Here is a 23857-nt window from a genome sequence, read left to right on the forward strand (position 1 = left end):
TGCAGTAAATCTTAGCGATTATAGTAATAAATGCTATTTATGGCTTAGATCCATACATCATGAATACTTCCAAAAACTCATATAAAATTAAAGATTAAGAGACCCTAGGGATATTTTCTAAGCCTCTAGCTGTAGAGGTGAGGAAAAGGAGACCCTAAGGGAGAGGAAGGGACTTGCCCTAAGACCCAGAGACTTAAACAGGACCGAGAGCAAGGAATCCAGCTCCTACACGGGATGGCTCGTGATGCCCCATCCTCAGCCATGCGTGAGGCCCTGGCTGGGACAGACACCAGCCCATGACACCCTTGGCTGTGACAACCATGGTGTCTGATTCACCAAGGCTCTTACCACCCCATCTGGAACACAGAGGGCTTCTGGAAGAGGGTTCTGTCCCCAGCAGGCACTCAATAGGGCCCCTGGCATGACTTGACTCAGGTCACCTCCCTATTCTGGGCCTGTCTCCTTAAGTGGGACCAAACAGTCTTTAAGAGCCTTCCAGTTCTGACATTCTGGAGCTTCAAGAACAGGACTCAATGAACCACAAACAAGTGGTTGGAAACCTCAGTTAACTGGACTCTTTCCCAGATGTTCCTTCCTTGGGAGAAGTAAGCAGAGCACAAGAAAGCATAACTATCCACTTTCCTTAGCAGTGTTCCCTGGTTTGCCAAGCCCTTGGGTCTACTTTTTCTCTTTGCTCTGCAGACAAGCAGACAGGCTCAGAGCAGCCTGAGGTTTTCCCAGTGAGGACCAGAGCTCAGAACCAAGACCTGCATCTAGAACAGTGTTGTGCGTGGAGCTCTTGCTCCATGATGGCCAACATGAAACCTGAGCAGGAGGAAGGGGTTCTGCCCTGGATGGGGAGCCTGGAAGCCTGGGACAGGGCCTGTGTGCGCCTGTCTCTCACCATCTGGGTCTATTGCTCCGCCTGTAAAATGAGGTGATCAGATGAAAGGTCCCGTTCCCTGCTATGCTGTGCTCTCACTGTCCCTCCTCCTCCTCCTCCTCCTCCTCCTCCTCCTCCTCCTTCTCCTCCTCCTCCTCCTCAGAACACCCAGTGTGCGGGGCCAGGATTTGTCTATGGTCTACCCTCCACTCCTAGAAGACAGAGATACTGCCTTCATTTGTCATTATGTCTTCCCAAGCCAAGCCCCAAATCAAAGCAGAACAGGCTTCTGGAAATGTTTAGGGGAAGAAGGGGAGAAAAGAGGAAGGGATGAAGGGTGAGGGAGGAAAGGAGGGAGCAGGGAGGGAAGAAGGGAGGAGGGAGGGAGCTGAAAATCTTCCAGCACTAATATTCTACGATGCCACAAAGCTAAATTCTAAGGCAGTTCACCAGTGGTGTGTATTAGGCACAGCCACATTCATGGTAGAAACACCACGGGGAAAGCAACGGGATGTGAAATGACATGTGAACCCCTTTCAGCCTAGGCACAGCTGACTTCCCAAAGCACAGGCCCTGTGGGTCTATGCGTGTGAAGGTCACCTTTACAGTAGGACCTCAGTGATGCTGGTGTCGGAGGCCATGGCTCACTTCCATCGCTAAGCTCACCAGTCACATGTCAGCGCTTTCCAGTCCCGAGCCTTACAGTTCCAATTCAGGAACACGATACAGCAGGATTCTGCAGTATTCAGGAACACAGAGAGGGATGGATCTTATAAATAACTCCTGGTTAAAACAGAGCTGAAAATAGGGAGACAGAAGAGGAAGCAAGTCGCTAAGCACTTATTGAATCGATTACATTGGTTTGAAAACCTTAGTGCAAATGGCTGGTCTGGTTTATTTCTTTCTCATCAAAAGATCAAATGCAGGATTGAACCTGGAGGCACCAAGACTTGTGTGAGCCTGAGGATGTATTTGAAGGGTGTGGCTCTCCTTGGCTGATGGTGTCTCAGCGAAGATCCTAACACACAGGACTTGCATCAGATCTCACAGAGCCACTTAATAGACTCGGTTGGTTGGTGGAACCTTGGTTGATAATCCCTGGACCTCCCTGAGCCACTGTTTTCACAGGGAGCTCTGGCCGCTGGGCTGGCCTCTACGCTGAGGTTCTATACAACAATTCATGGCTGAGGCCTGGGTATAAGACTCAGGAACCCAAAAGTCTGAGTTAAATCTTAACCATGCTCACACGTCCTGTCTCCCTCTTTTCCGTTTCCGGTAGGGCCTTCCTTTAGCTGCAAAGAGGCCATACAGCCTGTGCTCTCTCGGATGCTAAGACTGAGTGGAAATGTGCTTGATTCACTTGCAGTCCCCAGGGCCCCGATCTTGCGATGTGGCCCAGCCGTTCGCTACCCGTGGGCAGGTAGGGTTGGTTAGCACGGAGCTGACTCTGCCCCGCCCCCATCCCTGACTCCCAGCCCACAGGACCCAAGCCCGAAGCTGAGCGTCCGAGGGAGGGCCAGCCTCAGCGCCAGGCCCTCGCCCTGCCCTGCAGGCGAGCGGGGAGCAGCGAGGTTCAGCGTGCCGGGCCGGGCCGGGGGCAGCGCGGCCGCGCGCGCCACCCTCAGCAGCAGTGGCAGGTGCCCGTGTGCACGCGCAGGACGCCGCGGCTGTGCAGGTGCAGGAAATTGAAGATCTCGGAGGGCATGGCGTGGAAGCCCGGGCGGGGCTTGACGTTGTCGTAGTAGTGGTGGGTGATGTAGAGGCCCGAGGGGTTCATGGGGAAGGCCCAGAAGCCGAACAGGTGCACCTCCTCGCACAGTTCGAGCGCCGCCGTGGCCAGGATGAGGCCGGTGCTGATGCGCTTGGCGCGCACCCCGAGGCTGAGCCAGTAGCGCGACACGTTGACCAGGTACTGCGGGTGGAAGTAGTACACGGCCTGCGGCGACTCGAAGTCGTCCAGCACGTACTTGACGCGGATGGACACGTCGGTGTTGCGCGTGTTGTAGAAGGCGGGCAGCAGCACGGACGCGTTCTCGTACACCTGCAGCACCCGGTAGAAGGGCCGCCGCCACTTCTCCAGCTTGTGGAACCTGGGGCGGGGGGCGGGGGGCGCAGGGTGAGCCGAGCCCTCGCTTGTCCCACCCCTGCACCCTGCGGTCTTTTCAAAGGACGCAGGGGCCTCTCAAGGCCACCCCCGCCTCCGTTCATCTCAGTCGCTCAGCAGATGAATGTCCGCCTCCTTCCAGCACAGTTATATTTTTGTGAGTGGCTACAGAAGAGGGCAATCTGGACCCAAAGGGACACATATCTAGCGTGTGGCTGCAGGGGGAGGGCAATACTTAACTCACACGGATGAGAGTGGAAGTGGTGAGGGAAGGGAGGCTTTGCCTGGAGCCCTCAGGACACTCACCTGTACTGTCTTCCCCTAGGTCCTCAGTGAAGGACACCAAACCTCTAAGCCCTTCCTCCCCCGCAGCCCCTCGCTCCCCTTTCTCTTTTCATGGACCAGCCCTCCCAGTTGCCTCATCTCACGCCTCTCTGAATGCTCCCTTGCTGGGCTGACTCTGTAAATGTTCTTGGGCATTTGACTCCATTTAACAACACCCCCTCCTCTTACCCTTCATCTGATCTGGAGGTGTGACTATGCCCCAGTTGGAGTTTTAACACAGTACTCTCTCCCCCAGGCCTCCCAGACAGACCCCAGGAGGGGAGCCAGGAGGCAGGGTTGAGATCTTTGCACAAGGCTTCTCCTCAATGCCTGGCAGACACACCGTGTAGAGAGCTGTCTGCCCCCATCACACTGGAAAGCTCTCTGGCCCATCTCTAGGGGAAGATAGTCCAGACCAGCACTGTCCAGAAGACATATAATGCAGGCCACAAATGTAATTTTAAATGTTCTAGGAGGCACATTTAGATAAATAGAAAGAAGTAGGTGAAATTAATGTTTATAATAGATTGTATTTAACCTGATATACCCCCAATATTATCACTTTAATATGTAATCAGTATAAAACTACAATGAGGTGTGCTCCATCCTCTTTTTCGTATTAGTCTTTTAAATCGAGTGTGTGTTTTGCACTTACAGATGGCACGTCTCAGTCTGGATGGTGCCCAGTGGCCATACATGGTGAATGGCTACCATATTGGACAGCACAAGTCTAGAAAGAGGGCCACTGACCTCTCTGTGATGATGCTAGGGTTCACGGTGACCACATCGGTCTTCACCCCTACATCCATGGTGTACTTTTCCGAGATGGGGGGTAAGTTGCACCTGCAGAAGAGATGAGGCACCGTACTGCATGTGATCAGTCATTCTAGATGGACCCAGGGAGCTGGGGCGTGGGGAAGAAAGGGACGATGATCACATGGGCAGAGGGACACAGAGGAAACCAGCTGGGTAGAATCTTTGTGCCTGGGCATGGAAGTGCAAGTTCAAGTTCTTCCCTCACCAACCCTGGGTGGCCCAATGATTGTAGATCCACAACCCATGAGATCCCACTGCAGCCTCAACCCAAGTCTCTGCTTTAAGCTCTTATTTTCAACCTATCTTCTTTACCCAGACGAAAGAAGTAAACAAAGATCCCCAAGGAGATAAGAAGGGCTTCTACACAAGGAAGAAGAAACACAAGGACCAGTGTCTAGCTTAGGTAAGGCCAGGGTGAAGCTCATATTGGTGTCAACCACAAGGCTACCCTGGTTCCAAGCATTACTTCCAGAAGAGTAGAACCCAGCCAGAGAGGTGGCCACCCAGACAACCTCACCAACAGCTCTGAATGGCCCCTGGGAGTCCTCAGTGTCTTTACATCTGTTATACCATTTGCTCCCATTCTGCAGATGTGGAGACGGAGGACCTGAGAGGTTCAACCCCTTGCAAGGGACAGAGTTAGAGGGGGAAGCAACAACCCAGAGTATGAGGTCTGCAGGTGTGGGGAGTGGGGATTCATCACAGAAAGGGCAGCATTGACAGGCCGGTGCAGCAGAAGGGGGGCGGGCATGGAAGGGGAGGGCCACAGGGGTAGAAGTGGCAGGTGCAGACCCAGGGTGATTCTTACCGGAAGACAAAGTCGGCGCTGTTGATTTCCCTCCCACAGCGGCTGTTCTTCAGGATGCCCCCGTTGCCCACCACGGCACACTTCTTAAATTGGGACCGGTAGTAAGGCATGTCCTGTGGAGACAGGCGCACAGCTGTCAGAGGCAACGCCACCCCTGCCTTTATGTGGTGCTCTCGCCTCTGCACCCACATCCACCTCCACTCCTCGTAGGCTCACAAGACAGCCTTGTAGTAAACGGGGGAGAAAAGTGGTTATTCCACTTTGCAGATGAAAAGAGAGGTGAAAAGCCTAATTCTCAGTTCCACAGACAATTAGGAATGAGCTAGAAGTGGGAGCCTTTTTCAATATGCCCTGGGATGCCTCCAGTTTCCAGAAAGAAGAGAGTACACGTTATGGGCGAACCCTGCTTGCCTTTGGTTTTCCCAGTGGAAGCTTAGCTTCTCTGACTTCTAGTCCGCATATTTTAATGGTTAATGCAGACCTTCTGGGGGATGACAGCGGCAGAGGTGGGGGCCGGGCCACCAGACACCAGGGCCCTAAACCTGGCCCTCACTCCTTTCCACTAAGGGTGAGGTACAGACCCTCCCTCTGCTCCATGGGGAGGGCACAGGCCTGGGATAGAAAGATCAGATAGACTGGCACAGATGCCAGGACTTGGCAGCAGCAGAGGCAGGGGACCAGGGGTGGGCAAACAAGGCCACTGGGATCTCGGCAAAGAAAGAGCGTCGGGCACAGGGGAGCCCAGGACTTACCCTGGTGATGATGGCACCCATAGGGGCCCTGGGAGGGAGCATCCCACAGCACTCTGACCTGGTCACACCTTGACTGGCAGGGTTACCTTGGTCTGGGCACTGGCTGCCCACAAAAAAGCTCCCTGCACATGCTTTCCAGGGGACTACAGGCAAGTAGGCAGGAAAAAGCAAATACTGGCCTGACTAGGAGAGCTGGTCCTGCCACGTCCCCTGTCTAGGCCTCGTGGGCAACCTGAGGTAGATGGGACCAGGCAGGCTCAGGGAAAGAGTGCAGACCCGGCGTGAAGGGTAGGGTGACCAACTATCACAGTTGGCCCACGACTGGGGCACTTTGCTTGGGATGCAGAATTTACATTTGGTCAAACCAGGAATGTCCGAGGCAAACCAGGAATGGGCACCCTAGTCAAGGGACCCAATTCAGTCCTGGTTTTGCCCCACAATGAGGCGAGGGAAACATGGACATGTTTTCCGAGCTCTCAGTGCCTTGGTTTTGTAAAATTTTAAAAATGTATTACAAATTAAAATTTGTACTTTGTAAAATAAGGATAGTAATGTGTATTTCCTGTGATCCAATGAGATGATGCAAAGCAGAGCTTCTCAACTTGGCACTATTGATATTTTGGACCAGATCATCCCTTGCTGTCCGGGGCTGACTGTGCACTGTAGAATGTTTCACAGCATCTCTGGCCTCTCCCCACTAGATGCCAAGAATAACCCCCAGTCATGAGAAGCAAAAGCATCTCCAGACATTGCCAAATGTCCCCACTTCCCCGCCCCCCACATTGCGAACCACTGGAGTAAACGAGAAGTTCACCCAGTGCAATGCTTGGCCCAGAAGTGTCTACACAAGGGGACCAGGTGGTTATTATGGGATGGCCCTGACGTTCCCCTCCATCTCTGACACCCGGAGGCTGTCGGGCAGCTTTCCTCCTATCTCATACCAGGTGGACAACCCTGAGTGACAGTGGTCCCGGTCAGCACCTGGGGCTTCCATTGGAACCAACTGCCAGACAAGCATCATGGAAAATTCCACTGCAATGGGATCATCAGGAATTAGGCTAAATCTAAAGGGGATGCTGCACCCGTCTGTGGGAGACTGTCCTTCTTCATGGCACATTTTCCCTGGAGGCACAGGCTCCAGGAACAGGGACGGGGAAAACAAGGGCATCTCATGGCCAGTGGGGGAAACCGCACTGTTTGACTTTGACCAGAGAAAGAGTAAAAACAAAGTCCTCTTTGGAGAGATCATCGAGGGATTTTTTTGTTCTATGTCAGTGTTTCCCACACTTCTGTAAATCAAAAACTACCTGGAACCCAGTGACAGGGCAAGAATAAAGATGCAGATGTAGAGAACAGACTCGAGGACTCAGGGGGTGGGGGTGGCGGGGCAAAGGGGAAGCTGGGATAAAGTGAGAGAGTAGCATAGACATATATACACTACCAAATGTAAAATAGATAGCTAGTGGGAAGTTGCTGCATAACACAGGGAGATCAACTCGATGATGGATGATGATTTAAAGGGCTGGGATAGGGAGGGTGGGAGGGAGTCACAAGAGGGAGGGGATATGGGGATATATGTATAAATACAGCTGATTCACTTTGGTGTGCCTCAAAAACTGGCACAACAGTGTAAAGCAATTATATTCCAATAATGAGCTTAAAAAAAGAAAAACTACCTGGGTACTTTCTGAAAGTATACATTCTTGACTCCATCCCAGAACCACAGAATCAGGATCTTCAGGGTCAGGGTAGGAGCCCGAGAAGCTGCATATTTTTCAAACCCAAATAAAAACTCACCTTAGGGAAGTTCGGGAAATACTTCTGTGTCACATGCTCTAATTCAGGAGGTGGTAAATTACGTTCTGTGGGCCACATCTGACCCACCACCTATTTCTGTACAGCCAGCAGCCTAAGAATGTATTTTATATTTTTTAAGGGTGGGAAAACATCAAAAGAATCTTTTGTGATGTGTAAAACATATAAAATTCAAATTTCAGTGTCTAATAGGAACTACAGCATTATTGGGACCCGGTCACACTCTGTTGCTTACCCGTCTCTGTGGCTGCTTCAAGCTAGAACAATAAAGGTGAGTAGCCGTGACAGAGACCATATGGCCTGCACACTTGGCAACCCCTGCTCCCCTTCCCTGGGCCTCAGCGGCCCATCCCCATGGCCCTCCTTGGATCCATATGTCATAACTGGGCTGTGTGTCACCCCCTGGCTTTACCTGCAAGATCACCGGCTGTCACGTTCCAGGCTTTGCAAGACTCGCCTCGTAAAGACGGCTCACACCCCACCGTCCTCCAGCACTGCTGTGGGAGGGTATGTTTGACACCTGTCCACCTCCAGCTCCTCTCCAGTGCTCCCCTCCCCCCACCCCAGGCCCAGTCACACCAGTGCACTCTGGTGCGTGCGCGTAGCAAGAATACAGGGAACCCCTGCACTTTGTTTCAGTAGCACTCCCCAAAGCAGGGCAGCCCAGCCCCTCACATTTCATCCAGCAAGAACTGAACACGCCCCCTGCCCCACGCCACACCAGCAGTTCTACAGACTGGACCCACTAAGCCCTGCCCTGGGCTGACACTCCCCAGGGGCTGCCTATAAAACACCCGGCGTGGAACCTTGCTCTTCAGGTGGTAACCATCAGAATCAGCTGAACATACAGCCTCCAAGGTCCCCTCTCCAAGAGTCTGGTGCAACAATCAGGCCAGAAGTGCATGCCTGCGCCTGGGCTCTGTGATGTGACCACTTTGCTCACGTGGGTCACTCATTCTGTGGTCCGCCTGGTCACGCAGACGCGTGCTGCCCCTCGGTGAACAGCCTCCCTCCTGGCTTCTTATATGTGAAGGGAGAAATAATAATAAATGTCTCTCTTGTTTAAGTCTCTGATATTTTAGATTTTCTGTTTTAAGCAGCCAAACTTATTTCCTAGTCCAAACCGCAGTGTTACAGACAGGGAGAGTGAAGCCTTGAAAGGCAAAAGGACTGCCCAAGGTCAGCCAATATGAGATCAGTCTTCCAGTGCCTTCCTTTGTATGGTTTGTGATTTCTTGTGCACACAACCTTCGCATGTACGTTTCTGCTCTTGTGCCTCCCTCAGGTGGGGACAAATGCTTAATCCTCCTCCCAGATAGTTTCAGGATGTTCTTTGCAAGCAAGGCAATAACCAAAACTTTACAACCACTTTCTTGCCAAATAACAGTTGGCATTCACTGTGCTCGGACAGAACCCCCAGGAACTCCGGAGGACGGTCTATTGAGCCTAGGAGAATGGCCAACCAGGACCGGGACAACTGGGTGCAGGGGCACAGTGGGGTGATGCCACACCACACAGGCACGGCCCCCGAGGGCCCTACTGCGTCAGCTCCACTGTCCCACCCAGACCGCCCTGCCCGAAACAGCACCTTGGGAAACATGCGGAAGATCTCCTGGTTGATGTGGTAGATGCCGCTGGTGTCCACCTCGTACTTGAGCTTTGTCCCCAGGGGCGTGTTCTTCTGGGTGGTGAAGAGGAAGGAGGGGGCGTTGCAGCACCTGGACAGAGTGGACCTGCCGGGCAGGAGACAGACGGGGAGAGACCAGTGACACAGGGCAGAGCAGAGCCTCTCGGAGAACAGAGGGGTCATGGAACTGAGGCCCCCTGGGGAGGCCAGGGAGCACCATCCTTTCCCACCCACCCCTCCACCCCACCTCCGCACCTCTGCTTGTGTGTCCCCTTCCTTCAATACTCCTCCCAATGCCTGAGCCTGTCAGGGTCCAGCCTGGTCTCCCTCAGTGAGCTCCCAGCTGCCCTGTCCCCACTGGCTGCACTGACCTCTAAAGGCCCAGAGCACAGACTGGGTACCATTCGCCTCATCGTCTGTCAACTCCCTCTCCGCTTGAATGAACGCCTCTGGTTGGCAGGGACCCTGCCTCTCTGGACTCTGTACAATGTCAGACACATGGGTGTCAACAACCAAGTCCTGCCAACTGCTGAAGCGTTCCCCATGAGATTCCACAGGAGCCGCTAAGCCTTCTACTTCTTCCCAGAAATACCTCCTCATCCAGCTCTAAAGGGAAACACAGGCATGAGAACTCTTCCTGGGGTCTTAGCTCCCATATCTGACTTTAGACAAAGCTAACCCTGTCTGATGGGGTCAAAAAGCAAGACATACACAGTCAAAAGAAATGTGCCATTTCAGTGATTTACAAGCTGTCTTAGGAATAGGGGAGGGCCAGAAATCGGGATGGTGGGTTGATACTGGGTGACTTCCTGCAGAAAGTGGAACCTGGCTTCCAAAAGGTTTCAGGAGTTCATTATCAAAAAAAAAAAATAAAAAATCCCCATGGTTTTCACTCACAAAAACACTCCAACATGAGCTACAGAAGGGTTAAAGCTCAGACAATAATGCAAGCAGGCTTGAAAAAACAGCCTCCAAGGGGGAGTGGGGCTGATGAGGCAGGCTTGGGAGCCAGCCAGGCCAGAGAAGCCTGATTTTCTCCTCTCTGCAGCTGGTGTCCCACCCGGTGGTACATTCTCCCAGGCGTGCCTGCGAGGCTTGGTGATGGGGTCGGATCCTAGGCACATCCTGCTCCCCTATCCTGGGGACCCAAGGCCCCACCCTGGCTGCAGAGGGGCTGGATTCGACAAAGGATGCAAACTGCCACCCTCTCACAGGGGGCTGTGAGCCCACAAGGAGCCACTGTCTCCAAAAACAGCAGCAGGGGGCCAGGACACACTGGCCTTCGCCCCCACCCCTGGGTCCAGGCACAGTTACATCCAGCCTCTGGGCAGCCCTGGAAGGAATGGAGCACACTCTCCATGGAGCCTGGATGATAGACCACTAACTAAAGTTGAGGATGAGCTTTCTGGAAAGTCCATACCAAAGGTCTGGGATGGAAACGTGGGCTGCCAACCTGGCGTCAAGAGGACTGGCTTCTAGCTTCTGCTCCGGGCAGCTGCCCCCCTGCCCCAGCCCCACAGGCCTCAGTTTCCTCATCTGTAGGATGCAAGGCTGGCTCTTCTGACCCTCTGTAATTCTGTGACTCCAGGTTGCCAAAGCCACGGTTATACACATTCTTTTTTGTGACTTTGTCTCTTGCAGGGACTTCCCTGGGGAGCTCAGTTGGCTGCTGGCCGTAGAGAGCAGTCTTTTCTGGGGGGAGGGGGTTTTTGGGGGGGGTGGTTTTAAAATGTGACCAAGTCTTCCCAGAGGCAAGGCCAGAGACCTGGCCAGGCAGGAGCCATAGGTCAGCATTACAAACCAGCATCTCGCTGGTCCAGAAACTCCATCTTATCAGCCCACTAGCAAGTACCCCAGTGAGGGAAACTGACTCATACTAACCAAGCTCACGAGTGACTGATATATAAACCAGAATACTAGTGTGTCCATTTGTAAGCAGTAAGGTGGGGAGGGCCTCCGTTACAGGATTCCTTTCCTGTCTCTGGAATGTTCATGCCTGTGTTCTAGCACACTCCCCACCCCACCCCACTTCACTACACCAGGTTCTTGAACCTAAATTAAGAATCTCATCATCATTCAATGAGCTTGTAATGAGAGCAAAGGGGGATGACCAGCTGGCCTTGAAGCTTTTCCCATTTAGAGCATGGCAAGATCGGATGTCGCTTCTCTTTCCCACACCTGCAACCACTCCCCCCCCACCAGAAGGGTCTCAGCTCCCCAGAGCCTCTCCCCAGATAGTGCTGGCCAAAGGCTCCCATGCGTATCCTGGCTGTTCTCTTGTCGCATCATCTTCCCGTTGCTTCAGTATTTCCTCGGATACGTGAATCCTGCTGATGAGACTTCTGTCCAACTCTCAGCCTGGACAACATCCTTTGGCGTCTCACTGACCTTGTCCACACTGAGTGCTTGTCAGTGTGCCCTCGGTGTGCCTGGGCCTCCCCATCATGTACCTCCTGCAGTAACACTTAACTCTAAAGGCAGAATTGGGGCTGCATTCGCAGCACAAATCTTGGGCCTGTTCCCCACATTCTACGTCTATGATACCTGGGTCTCTGCAAACCACTGTCAGGCCTTAGCTGGGTTTCTGCAGTCTCACAGAGGCCTCAGCACATTTCTAAAACCTGCAGCACATTTCTAAAATGTGCCACTTAAAACTGCCTCTAGACTTGGCCCAGAATTGCAACAAACTGGAACAAATGACTTATAAAGCAAATACAAAATACTTAGTGTTATTTGCTTTTCACAGCATCCCATGCAGGATTCCTTCATGCAGACGGCTCCACAGCACATTCAAACTACGACCTGAGTTGCTGAAATCCAGTTTATATCCACATTCCCAGGATCCTGTCAATTCCATGCAATAAGGTCTATCTGCCCTAAAAGCATACCATAAACTCCTAGAATTTTATAATGAAAAGGTTCCTACAGCTCACCATTAATCACAGAGACTGCCTGGACATCTGCTAGCTGCTTAGCTCTCAAAGACTGGAGAATGTTAAAATACAGCTCTTGCCTCCTGGGAGCTTATAATCTGTCAATTTCAGTTAGAGAGCAATTAGAGAATAAGCTAGAGCAGGGCTCAAATGGCTGGTCTAGGCTGTAGGAGCCCAACTGCTAGAGAAGGAAAGGACTGCTGAGCTAAAGCAGCTGCCCCAGGAATGGGGCGGGGAATGGGGCGGGGCCTTGGAAGATGCTTAAGGCGCCTTAACGCATGCGCCTGCCGGAGACCTCAAGCACCTCACCTCACGGTCAGGGGCTGTACTGGAGACAACAGCTCCGACCACACAGGGCTCCTCCCAGGACTAAGGGCAGGAATGTGGGGGACAGTGCCCAGCAGGATGTCAGCCTCAGCCTGTGTGCTGAGTCAGAACCTCCCCACTCCCAGACTTCCAAGCCCAAGGAGGGCCAGCTCCAGGGAAGACGCCCCTGCGGGTTGGCCCTGCAGGAAGAGGAAGATCTGAAGAGGCAGCTGGGAGGACCACAGGAGCAGAAGGGCTGGGGAGGACAGACGAGTCATAGATACTTGAACTGGTTGGCTTCAGAGATGTTCATCGCCCATTTGCACATCTGGAGGCTCTTCCACCTGTCGAACAGCTCCGACTGCTTCACCCTTGGGAGCGGAGGACAGAACGCACATGAAAGGGCCAGGCTGGATAAGGTGTCATCATCCCCAAACATGCTCCCTTCCTGTTCCCCCTCATGCCAAATCCTGGGCTGGTCTTTTGTATTAACTGTATTTTCTAATTTGCTATACTCTTGCTTCTCTGGCATCTAGGGCCTTGTGAACTCCTAGAGATAGCAAACCACTCTCCTGCGAGCATGACTTCCATATGCACACCAGCTAATCCAGAGGCCACACCCTCAACAAACCTCCTTTATGAATGGAGCCACAAGCCCCCTGCCCTCATCAGCCCAGAGCTAGGGATCAGACAACCAGGGGTACTCCTTATGCCCCAGAGCCCACTGAAATTATTCAAACTAGCCAATCCTAAACCTTTTTATCCCGCCTTGTCCATTCCTTCCCATGAAAACCACAATTAAGGGTCTCACCCATGCTTTCCCCTCACCCCTCCTGCCTCCTGGCCAACCCCGATGGTTCTCTGTGTGTCCCTGCATGGTGTGCCATGCCTGCTGTCTCTAGGGATCTGTGAGCGTAAGAATGTCTTGCTTCATGATAGTCTTTTGTGTGTCTGTGTATGTACTATATGTGATCAAAACAAATCCCGTTACATTTTAAAACATCCTTCCTCACATGCCCACCCCCAAGTGTCTGCACAGTTCTCCCAGGTACATCTGTCTACAGAGGGTGTAAGACAACTTCTCTAATGCAAGTTCTGTAAATCACCCCACACAGTGCTCAGCACACAGCAGGGCTCACTGCAAGGGTACAGTTCTCTTTTCTCAAGGGCAGATCACAATTTCCAGTTACAAAGAAGAAGAGATGAGAAGTCTTTTGTCTGAACAACCTTCTGCGAGGCTTTATGCCGGTTGGGTTTAGACATCTCAGCATTGTGACATCCCAAAGCACTCCCTGGAAAGGGAATGTCTAAATCATGTAGGATTCTCCCTTTCACTGAAACCAGCAAAAAGAATTGGATCATGGAACTTTTCCCACTGAGCAGAGCCTCCGGCTAAGGTTCTCAGGAATGCTGGGAGATGCTGGACAGATCATAAGTTCCTTGAAGGCAGAGCCACGACTTTTGTCTCCTGACCTCCCACAGTCCCCAACCCACAGTCAGGCATTCTACAGCTGTCCAGGGTTACCAGGCTATGGCCCGGTTCAGATGCTGGCTGATCTTGGGTGCTGGTGCAAAGAGGAGCCCTTTAAAGGAGGTCATTCTGGTTTGGTCATGAATGGGAAAGTGACCAGCCCCCAGGAGCTGGATGTTATCAGAAAATTACTGTAACTGTGCTTCTTACTTTGGGGTCCATCAAAGGTCTTAAGGGAACCCATGAGCCCTCTGAATTATAGGCAAAATCCCTTGTCTGTCCACCCATGTGCACATCTTAGGGAAAATCTGAAGCTTTCATCAGCTTTCAAAAAAGGTGCATGATGGACTTCCCTAGTGGTGTAGTGGTTAAGAATCCACCTGCCAATGCAGGCGACATAGATTCGAGCCCTAGTCCAAGAAGGACCCACATGCTGTGGAGCAGCTAAGCCCATGCGCCACAACTATTGAGCCTGTGCTCTAAAGCCGACAAGCCACAACTACTGAGCCCATGAGCCGCAACTACTGAAGCCCACGCGCCTAGAGCCTGTGCTCCGCAACAAGAGAAGCCACCGCACAGAGAAGCCTGAAGCATCGCAATGAAGACTAACCCCCACTCGCCACAACTAGAGAAAGGCTGCACCCAGAAATGAAGACCCAACGCAGCCAAAAATATAAAATAAAATAAAGTAAAATAAAATAAAATGGAAAGCAGCTCTGGAGAAAAAAAAAGGTGCATGATTTCAAAAAAAGGCAAATACTCACTTAACTGTAACGTAAAAAACAGGTTCACTCTGCAGAGCTGTGCCCACCTGTGTTTAACTGGAGGTGGAACAGTTGTTCCCAAACTGGGCAAGCCTCACCTACAGAAAGAGTACATGACTGGTGCAGGGAAGGGTGACTGCAGGAAGTGATACAGGATAGTGCACAGATTTTGGCACCAGAAGGGGACTTGGGCCTCAGATCCAGTTTAGACACTTCTTAACTATGGGAACTCAGGCAGACTATATGACTTCTCCAAGCCTCAGTTTTCTCATCTAGAAAATGGGCATAAGACTAGATTACTGCTCACTCACCCAGTTTTGTTAAGACTGCTAAATAAGATGGTGCAATAAATGACGGAATGGTGTCTGGCACGTGGACATGGCATCCAACAGGTGTAAGTTACTGTTAAACTGAGCTGCCTTGACAAAGTTGACTCACAGACCCCTCTACTTTCCCCTTCTGTAGACCCATAACCTGCCATTACCTATGCCTGACCTTTCCCACTAAATAGTAAATACCCTGGGGCCGGGGATCACGCTTGACTGTGACTCCAGTGCTAAGGCACATGGCAGATGAGTGGTAAACATGTGTTGAGTATAAAAATAAATGAATGAATGAATCAATAAGTCTGAGTTCAAATAAAGTCTATAACTGTCTGTTGCATTCCTCGATACAGCAGGAACTGGAGATACCATGGTGAACAAAACAACTCCCTGCCTGCACAGACCTTACAAATGGGAAGCAGCTATACAGGGATACTGGACACCAAAAGCACAAGCAATGGAAGCAAAAACAAACAGACAAAGGGACAGACAAATGGGACTCCATCAAACTAAAAAGCTTCTGCACAGCAAATAACAGAGTAAAAAACACAACCTATGGAACAGAAGAAAATATTTGCAAACCATATATCCAATAAGGGGTAAATATGCAAAATACATAGGAACTCTTACAATGCAATAGCAAAAAAATCAAATAACCTGATTTTAAAATGGGCAAAGAACTTAGACATTTCTACAAAGAAGACATACAAACGGTCAACAGGTACGTGAAAAGGTACTCAACATCACTAATCATCAGGGAAATGCAAATCAAAACCACAATGCAATATCACACCACACCTGTTAAAATGGCTATCATCAAAAAAAAAAAAAAAAAGATGACAAGTATTGGCGAGGATATGAAGAAAAGGGAACCCTCATACACTGTTGGTGGGAATGTAAAATGGTGTGGCTACAATGGAAAATGGCACGGAGATTCCTCAAAATATTAAAAATAGAACTATCATATGGTCCAGCAATCCCACTTCTGGATATATATCCAAAGGAGTTGAAATCATAATCTTGAAGAAATACTCACACCCCCATGTGCATTACAACATTATTCACGATAACCAGGATATGGAAACAACCTAAATGTTCACTGACAAATGAGTGGATAAAGCAAATGTATTTTAGACATACAATGAAATATTATGCAACCTTAATAAAGAAGGAAATCTTGCCATATGTGACAACTTGGATGAATCTAGAGGACATTATCCTAAGTGAAATAAACAAGTCACCAAAGGACAAATACTGCATGATTCTACTCCTATGAGGTATCTAAAATAGTCAGTCTTCATAATACACTATTGATACTATGTATAAAACAGATAACTAATGAGAACCTACTGTATAGCACAGGGAACTCTACTCAATGCTCTGCAGTGACCTAAACAGGAAGGAAATCCAAACAAGAGAGGGGATATATGTATATGTATAGCTGATTCACTTTGCTGTACAGTAGAAACTAACACAACATTGTGAAGCAACTATACTCCAATAAAAAAAGATCAAATAAAATAATTACACTTAAAATAAAAAATCAATCTTATGGAAACAGAGTAGAGTGATAGATACCAAGGACTCAGGAAGAAGTAATGAAGAGTTGCTATAAAGTTTCAGTTATGTAACTGAATAAGTTCTAGAGATTTGCTGTACAACTTAGTGCCTACAGTTGACAATATAGTGTTACACACTTAAAATTTTGTTAAAAGGGTAGATCTCATGTTAAGTATTCTTAACACGATGGAAAAAAAAAAAATCCATGCTAGGGAGTGGTGAGTACTACAAAGAAAAATGAAGCAAGGGAATTCCCTGGTGGTCCAGTGGTTAGGATTCCGTGCTTTCACTACCAAGGGCATGGGTTCAATCCCTGGTTGGAGAACTAAGATCCCACAAGCCGCTCTGCACAGCCCCCCAAAAAAGCCAACCAGGTTAATCCATCTAAAAAAAAAAGGAAAAAAGAAAAATGAAGCAAGAGGCTATAAGGATATATTGTACAACACTGGGACTATAGCCAATATTTTACAATAACTATAAATGGAATATAACCTTTAAAAATGGTGTATCACTATATTGTACACCTGTGATTTATATAATATTGTACACCAGCTATACTACAATTTAAAAAATAATAATAATTTTTTAAAAAAGGAAAATGAAGCAGGGATCGAAAAGTGACTATTTCAGATGGGTTGATCAGGGAAGCCTTCCCTGAAGGGGGGGGAGCCTTGCACAAAGAACTGAAATGATGCAAGACTGAGCCACACAAACATCTGGGGAAAGAGTATTCCAGGCAGAGAGAAGAGTGAGTACAAAGGCCCTGGGGCAGGAACCTGTCTGGCTGCTTTAAAGAACTGGAAGGAGCCCCTCCTCTTACCCTCAGGCCTTCCTTTGGGCTTTCCCAAGCCTCCCATGGCAGCTCTTGCTTCTTGAGCTCACGTGATACTGGAGGAGAGGTGACACTACACAGTGGCACCCTCACTCACCCAGTGCTACCCTTCCTCCCTCTCTGCAACCCACAGGCCCCCAGAGCAGCCCCCTGCATGGCCAATGCCTCAAATGCCTCCCAGAAACACAACCCTGGCAATAGTGCAGGCTGGGGCCCCAAGTTCAACAGTTACCAGTGGCTGGGCCCCATTCTCTGTGCCTCCAGTGGCCTTGTCACACACTGGACAAAGGTTGGGGCCTGGACACTTAGCCTGGAATCCTGGTTTCATCCCCAACTTGCAATATGACCTCAGACAAATAATTTAATCTCGCTGATACTCAGCTGCTTTATCTGTAAGACAGATAAAATAACCTCTGCTCTGCTGATCTCAAAGTTTGTCAGAAAGATCAAATGAGATAATATGTATAAAAATATTTTATAAGTTGCTTTAGAAATGCAGAGATCACCTTTGCTTTAGAGATGAAGGGTTGATCCCAGGCACTTACCTCCTTTCTCCCAAGACATGACTAATATTCCAGAAGAGGAATAACAAAGACTAGATTGCTCCGAGAACAGTCCAAAAAGAAAGAGCCCTTGGGGGGAAAAATGTTCATTATAAAAGTTGGAAGGTAGAGTCAAGGAATTTCACAGAAAGTAGAAGCAAAGGGCAAAGAGAAAAGACAAGATTAAAAGATATCCGAGGAGCAACCCAGAGGTATATAATTCTTAGAGGTACCAGAAAGAGGAAGTGGAGAAAATTGGAGAGGAGGAACTATAAAGAAATCCAAGAGAAAGTTCAAGAGTTTGGAGTGAGCTCCAGATTAAGAGATCTCCATGAGGGTGTATTCTGAAGCCCACCATCAGGATATTTCAGAACTCTCATGATCTGTAAAGACTCCAGACAGAAGAAAACAGGTCACCTCCACAGGAGGTGCTCATACAGCTCTGGACACCAGGAGGTGAAGGAGAAGGTATTCAGCATTCTGGGGTGAATGATTTTCACCTAAAATACCAACCCCACCAAATCAACAATTAAGAGAAGAATTAGGTCATTTGGACACAGAAGGAAAAAACTCTTACTTTCCACCCATCATTTTGGGGGAGTTTACTTGAAGATGGGAGGAAGCAAAACGAAGGATTGAACCAAGAAAGAATCAGCTATGGGTGAATCCAGCCTACGGAGGCAGAGAAGGGAAGTGACAGCAGTGTGTGACCCAAGAAAGCAGCCTGTCCAGGTTGGAGCAAGAGGATGAAGGGAAACCCTGAGGCGAATCCCTGGTAAATGGAGAGGCAGGAAGACAAATAGAGCATAACAGAGACAAAAGTATTCAAGAGGGAAAAGATGGTTAGAGGCTCAAAAAAAAAAAAAAGGAAAAAATGTACAAGAAAGGAGATGGGAATCACTATTTTCTGATCTTCAATTTTTAGAGTCAGGCTATAGAGAACACCCAAAAAAGGCTTGCTATGGTTACAAATAGAATGTAAATGATATCAGCCTTGACATTCTCACGGATGGTAAACTCACGGATGACTGAAGTTAGAGGTTGGAACTAAAAAGTTGGGGTAATTTTAATACGCTCATCTTACAAAGTACAGGATCAAGAGATACAGCCAATGTTTGGTAGAACAAGAAATAGGTTACTTAGGCAATCTATAGATAGAAGAACTAAAAACAGCAGTACCCCTCAATCAGGAAAAGTAGGGGGATGGTTTGGGCTGGGTAAGGGAGCTGAATCCTCACCCAGCAAAGCAGGACATCAGTGAACGCTAAACGTAGCACCCGTGGCACTCATAGTACTGCGAGGTACGAGGTAATTCCCAGAAGAAACAGCCAAGAGCGGTAAGGAGCAGGGCTGGGGGAGAGGGTGTGGGGCAGGGGACCATCGTTTTTTATTCTTATAAACTTTTGTATTCTACTTGATTCTTCCAGCCATGTGCAGGAGATGATCACCATTATCTCGTACTCCTTCTTTCTCCCCCTTTCCCTCCATGGCTTCTTCTGTTCCCATCTGTGTCTCATCCACTTTCTCATTCATTTCACAGACATGTCCTGACCTTGGGCAGGGTCAGGCAACAAGACTCTGAGAAGCGTGGGCACCAAGGGGCATCCCAGCCTGGAGAGCCCTGCCCAGCCAGCCCTGCTCCCAGCCTCTGTCCTGATCTCGGTACGGGGCTCTGTGCTGGGTTCCCCACCCCAGAAATATGGGGAAGGGGTGATAGGAGAGGCCCAGGGTGAGGTCCCAGGCACAGCCCCCATCAGTGTGTGAGCAGAGGCAGCAATTGGTTTAAAAATAAAGAGGCTCTGGAATGGCGAAAATTAAACATAAATAATTTTTACAAGTATTAGGGACAATGTGATTTCATAACAAATCAGCATAGAGTAATTCCTCATTGTATCTGACATTGTCTGGGAACGAGGCCTTTACCATGTGGGAATTTTCCAGCTGACTGCTTTTTACCATTGATTGGAGCAATTTTGGATCAGAATCGTTCGCAGATGAATCACACACACCCCTGTCTCTTCAGATGGAATGCCAGCTGACGTTCATGGACCGGAAGGGCCTCTGGGCACACCCGTCCAGCCCCTCCATTCACAGATGGAGATTTAACCTTTTCCCGATGACTCAGGGTCTCCACCATGAGCATCGCTCCTGGCTGTCGGTTGGAGAACAGTGAAGCCCACAGGTGCTCAGGTGTCATCAGGACCACTCGGATCAGAGCCAGCCTCTGGCCTTTCTGATTCCAGCTGGGGGGGGGGGGGGTGGGGTGGGGGGGAGGATGTAGCACAGACCTCAACACGAGGACTGAGGAAAGGAGCCACCGGGCTCACTGCTGACCCAGCAGGTTCACATGCGCAAGAACAGCCCAGCCTCTCTCCTCCCAGACCCCCAGTACCAGCAGCGCCCAGACTTCAGGGCCAGGGGACCACATGGAGAGCAACTGACATGGAAGAGACGGATGGGGAAAGGCCCAGGGGTCACCAGCCGGGGTGGCCGCTCAGTTCAGGAGACCAGAGAAGGTGCCCCAAAAGCAGAGACGAGCAGAGCCAAACACACAGAGGACTTTCTGCCACCAACACAAGTTCCTGACAAGGAACAAAGGGTGGGCACAGATGACAGGGGAAAATGAGGTTCCCGTCACACCCCACAATGTTTGAGACTAAGGCTTGAAACAAAGGGCCCAGGTAACTTCTAATATGGTCCCTAAATGGAAGCTGTGATAAGGATTATTATGACCTGAATCATCTCTCCCTCCAAATTCATATGTTGAGCCCTAAACCCCAATATCTCAGAATGTGACTCTATTTGGCGATAAAGTTTTTAAGAGGTAGTTAAGCTAACATGATATCACCAGACGGTGCCTTATTCCAAGACGACTGATGTCCTTATAAGAAGAGGAAATTAGGACACAGGTACAGAGGGAAGACCCTGGGAAGACAGAGAGAGAAGATGACCATGTATCAGCCAAAGAGAGAGGCCTCGGGAGAAACGCACCCTGCCGACACCTTGATCTCAGACCTCCAGCCTCCAGAACTGGGAGAAGACAAAGTTGTGTTGTTTAAGCCCCCAGTCTGTGGCACTTTGTTATGGGAGCCCTAGCAAACCAATACAAGGACTCACACGAATGCAGAGAAAATATATGGGTAAAGGGACAGGATGTGACAGAAGGATGGCTCATTTACAGAGACTCTCAGACTACCTGTCTAGATCTTGAAATAACCATGAGGAAACTGTCTGTATTTTATAATTTAAAACATTAATTATATACCCTAAGGTATACTCTCAATGAGAGTGAGACATTTAAGGGCCTGAGATCTTTGAGTTCTGAGACAAGATAAGGCTCTCTGCTTATACCTTCAGCTCCTGACTGCCGGCTGGGCAGCCATTGTTGTCACTAAGTCACAGATCCTCAGCCGGGCACATCGAACACCAACCACATCATACTCCCTCCACCTCCCCAGGGGCTCCCATGGCCCTCAGACAAAGATAAAATCTAAATCCCAGTCTGCACTGCAAGGCTTCGCCAGGTCCAGCCCTGCCTGCCCCTCCAGCCACATGGCTCTGGGTTCCCCTCAGGCCAGCTCGCAGAGCCTGGGACACTGCGGGCCCCTCCCGGCACAGGCCTGGTCACAAACTGTCCCCTCCATCTGGAATTCTCTTGATCCAGTTAACTCCTAGTGCCCTCCACGCTGTGGTCCACTCAGGGCTGAGTGGGATGGATGGAGGGCAAGCTGCCTCCCGTGCTCCCTGTAGAAGCTACACAGACCCATGGTCAGAACAGGGACCGTGAACAATGCAGCTGGTCCCAGCTGGACTTTTGGCCTTATCCCCGGAGCTTTCCTGCACTACTAAGCTGATGGAGTCTGTGAATGTCAGAAAAGCTGCTGCTGCTGGTTCCAGAAAGGAAAGAAAGCGAAGGGAGGAGAGGCAGGGGGCACATTAACATTTACTGAGCACCTATTACGTGTGCTGCTATAGATGTGCACTGTTGGGCTATCTAGTTCACATATGTTATTTCAGCTAGTCTTTACTGCAACCTTAAAAGTAGGTAATTGTGTCCTCATTTTTATAGGTAAGGAAAGGTTCAGAGAGGTTAAGTAATTTGTATAAAGATGCAGAGCTGCTAAGGCCCAGAGTCGGCTTTGGATCCAAGTCTGCCTGACTCTAAGGCCCAAGTGCTTTCAATGACCCACATAACCTGGAAATTACATCAAGTGGCTCCTGCATGTGGGCCATGGACGGTGGTCCTGGGATCATGTCAGGGGCCCGTGAGTCCACATAAGCACCCAGCACTGCCTGGCTCTGAATCACCTGTATTTCTTCCACATCCAGATGTGCAGTTGTCCCTTGAACACCACGGGGCTGGTAGTGGACCCTCCCTGTCTAGTTTCTCTCCATCCACCGATTCAACCAACCCCGAACTAAGCAACCCTGCAGTGTTTACTCTCGAAAAACTTTTGCATATAAGTGCACCCATGCAGTTCAAACCCGAGTTGTTCGAGGGTCAACAGTAGCTGTTTTCAAATAAACATACATTCTATCTTGGTTAACAGGATGCAAATTCCTCTCAATTCCTGGCAGTCCTGTGAGGGAGACACACACACTAGTGAGTGTCCAGCATGTAATGTGTTTCCCCTCGTACAAGCTGTAAAAGAGCCACTGGTGATACACTGCTGGTGGGGAGTTAGGGTTAGGGTTAGTTTAAAACAAAAAAAAAAAAGGGAAAAGATATCCACCCCTGGGTGCTGGAAGGATGCAAGAGGATACGTGGGTGGCCTCTGAGAAGGAGACTGGGGGACGGGCTGTGGGAAGGGGACTCCTCACTGTATACCTTTTTGTACCATTTGAATGTTGTATCCTTTAATAAAACAAAAGTTAACGAATGTAACGAATAAATTAATAAATAAAAATTTACCGAGTTTTTAAAAGGCAATAACAAGAGGGCAACACTTAAGCCACGAGGTACTGAATTTCAGGTAAGATGCTCCTTCCCCTCTTCGATTTCTATACAAGAGTAGCCCAGAGGTGATAATCGTGGAGACTGGTAATTGAGCCGGGGCCTAGAATGCCTAGTCACCAGAGGTGACCTTGCAAACTCAGCATTTTTCATAAAACATGAGCAATCATCCCTGGTCCAGCCCTCCAGGGTTCTCCAAATGCCAGCGGCCCCAAGGAAGCAGACCTAATTCTTTCTCTGTAGTGATCCACCAAGTTTCCTATTTCCTTGGGCCATGCCCCCACCCAGCCCCCACCCTGCCTTGCCCGCCCCCACATGCACCACCCTGCACCCATCACCCACCCGGCCACACTCACATGGAGAGCACCTTCACTTCCAAGATCTCGTGCCTCAGCTCCAGGCATCTCGTGGAGTTATACTCAAAAGGGCCCTCGTAAAATTCAAAGTACCTGAGAACCAATAGGGACAGAGGTTACTAGGCAGGGAAGCGGCCAGACTCTCAGGGACCTCTCCGGGCTCTCGTTGTCAGGGGGTGGGGGTGGGGGGCAGTGGGGTGGTGTCTGGCAAAATTAATAGAGCAAATCAGCCCACCCCAACAGATGACCCGATGGGGGTCCATCTCTAAGACCGTGGGGCCCTCTGGCTTGATCAATGGGTGGTTGATTACTCAGGAGAGCAACCCCACTATCCTGGGAATATAAGCATTTAAGGCATGAACTCATTTCAGTAAATCATGACATTTTGAAGTAGGTTTGATTCCACGCAGTGGCTTCGAAGGAGAAAGAGGGTGCTCCGGGCATGTTCTCATTCACACTCTTCCTGCGACCAGTCACTGATGGAGGCAGCCCTGGGAGTCGGGGCAGTGAGGCTACAGGCCCTCAGCTGGTCCTGCCCCTTCCTGCTCTTTTCTCCTTTCTCCTCCTCTTGGGAAAAGTGTCACACGACACCCACAAGCATAGCTGAACAAGTACAAGCTGCTTTTCCTAGCGTAAAAGCATTTGTTTCCATTAGCTCATTGACACTCCTGCCCGCACTGTGACGAG

General features: G+C 49.8%; 1 protein-coding gene across 3 annotated transcripts in view; it reads right to left on the reverse strand.

The window, feature by feature from the left end:
* Positions 1-1759: 1759 nt before the first annotated feature.
* Positions 1760-23857, reverse strand: part of ST8SIA5 (ST8 alpha-N-acetyl-neuraminide alpha-2,8-sialyltransferase 5) — a 69789-nt gene continuing 47691 nt past the window's right edge. Inside the window, exons 2-7 of one of the 3 annotated variants that reach the window (XM_057699841.1) lie at positions 23171-23263; positions 12653-12739; positions 9091-9235; positions 4936-5048; positions 4062-4154; positions 1760-2973 (exon numbers count right to left, since the gene is read on the reverse strand). In XM_057699841.1, the coding sequence (XP_057555824.1) occupies positions 2505-2973; positions 4062-4154; positions 4936-5048; positions 9091-9235; positions 12653-12739; positions 23171-23263 (1000 nt within the window). In that variant the 3' untranslated portion in view covers positions 1760-2504. The remainder of the gene's footprint in view (positions 2974-4061; positions 4155-4935; positions 5049-9090; positions 9236-12652; positions 12740-23170; positions 23264-23857) is intronic. The other 2 variants (XM_057699840.1, XM_057699842.1) reach the window with 2 other exon arrangements.

This window comes from Hippopotamus amphibius, chromosome 11 (assembly GCF_030028045.1).
Source record: "Hippopotamus amphibius kiboko isolate mHipAmp2 chromosome 11, mHipAmp2.hap2, whole genome shotgun sequence".
NCBI lineage: Eukaryota > Metazoa > Chordata > Mammalia > Artiodactyla > Hippopotamidae > Hippopotamus > Hippopotamus amphibius.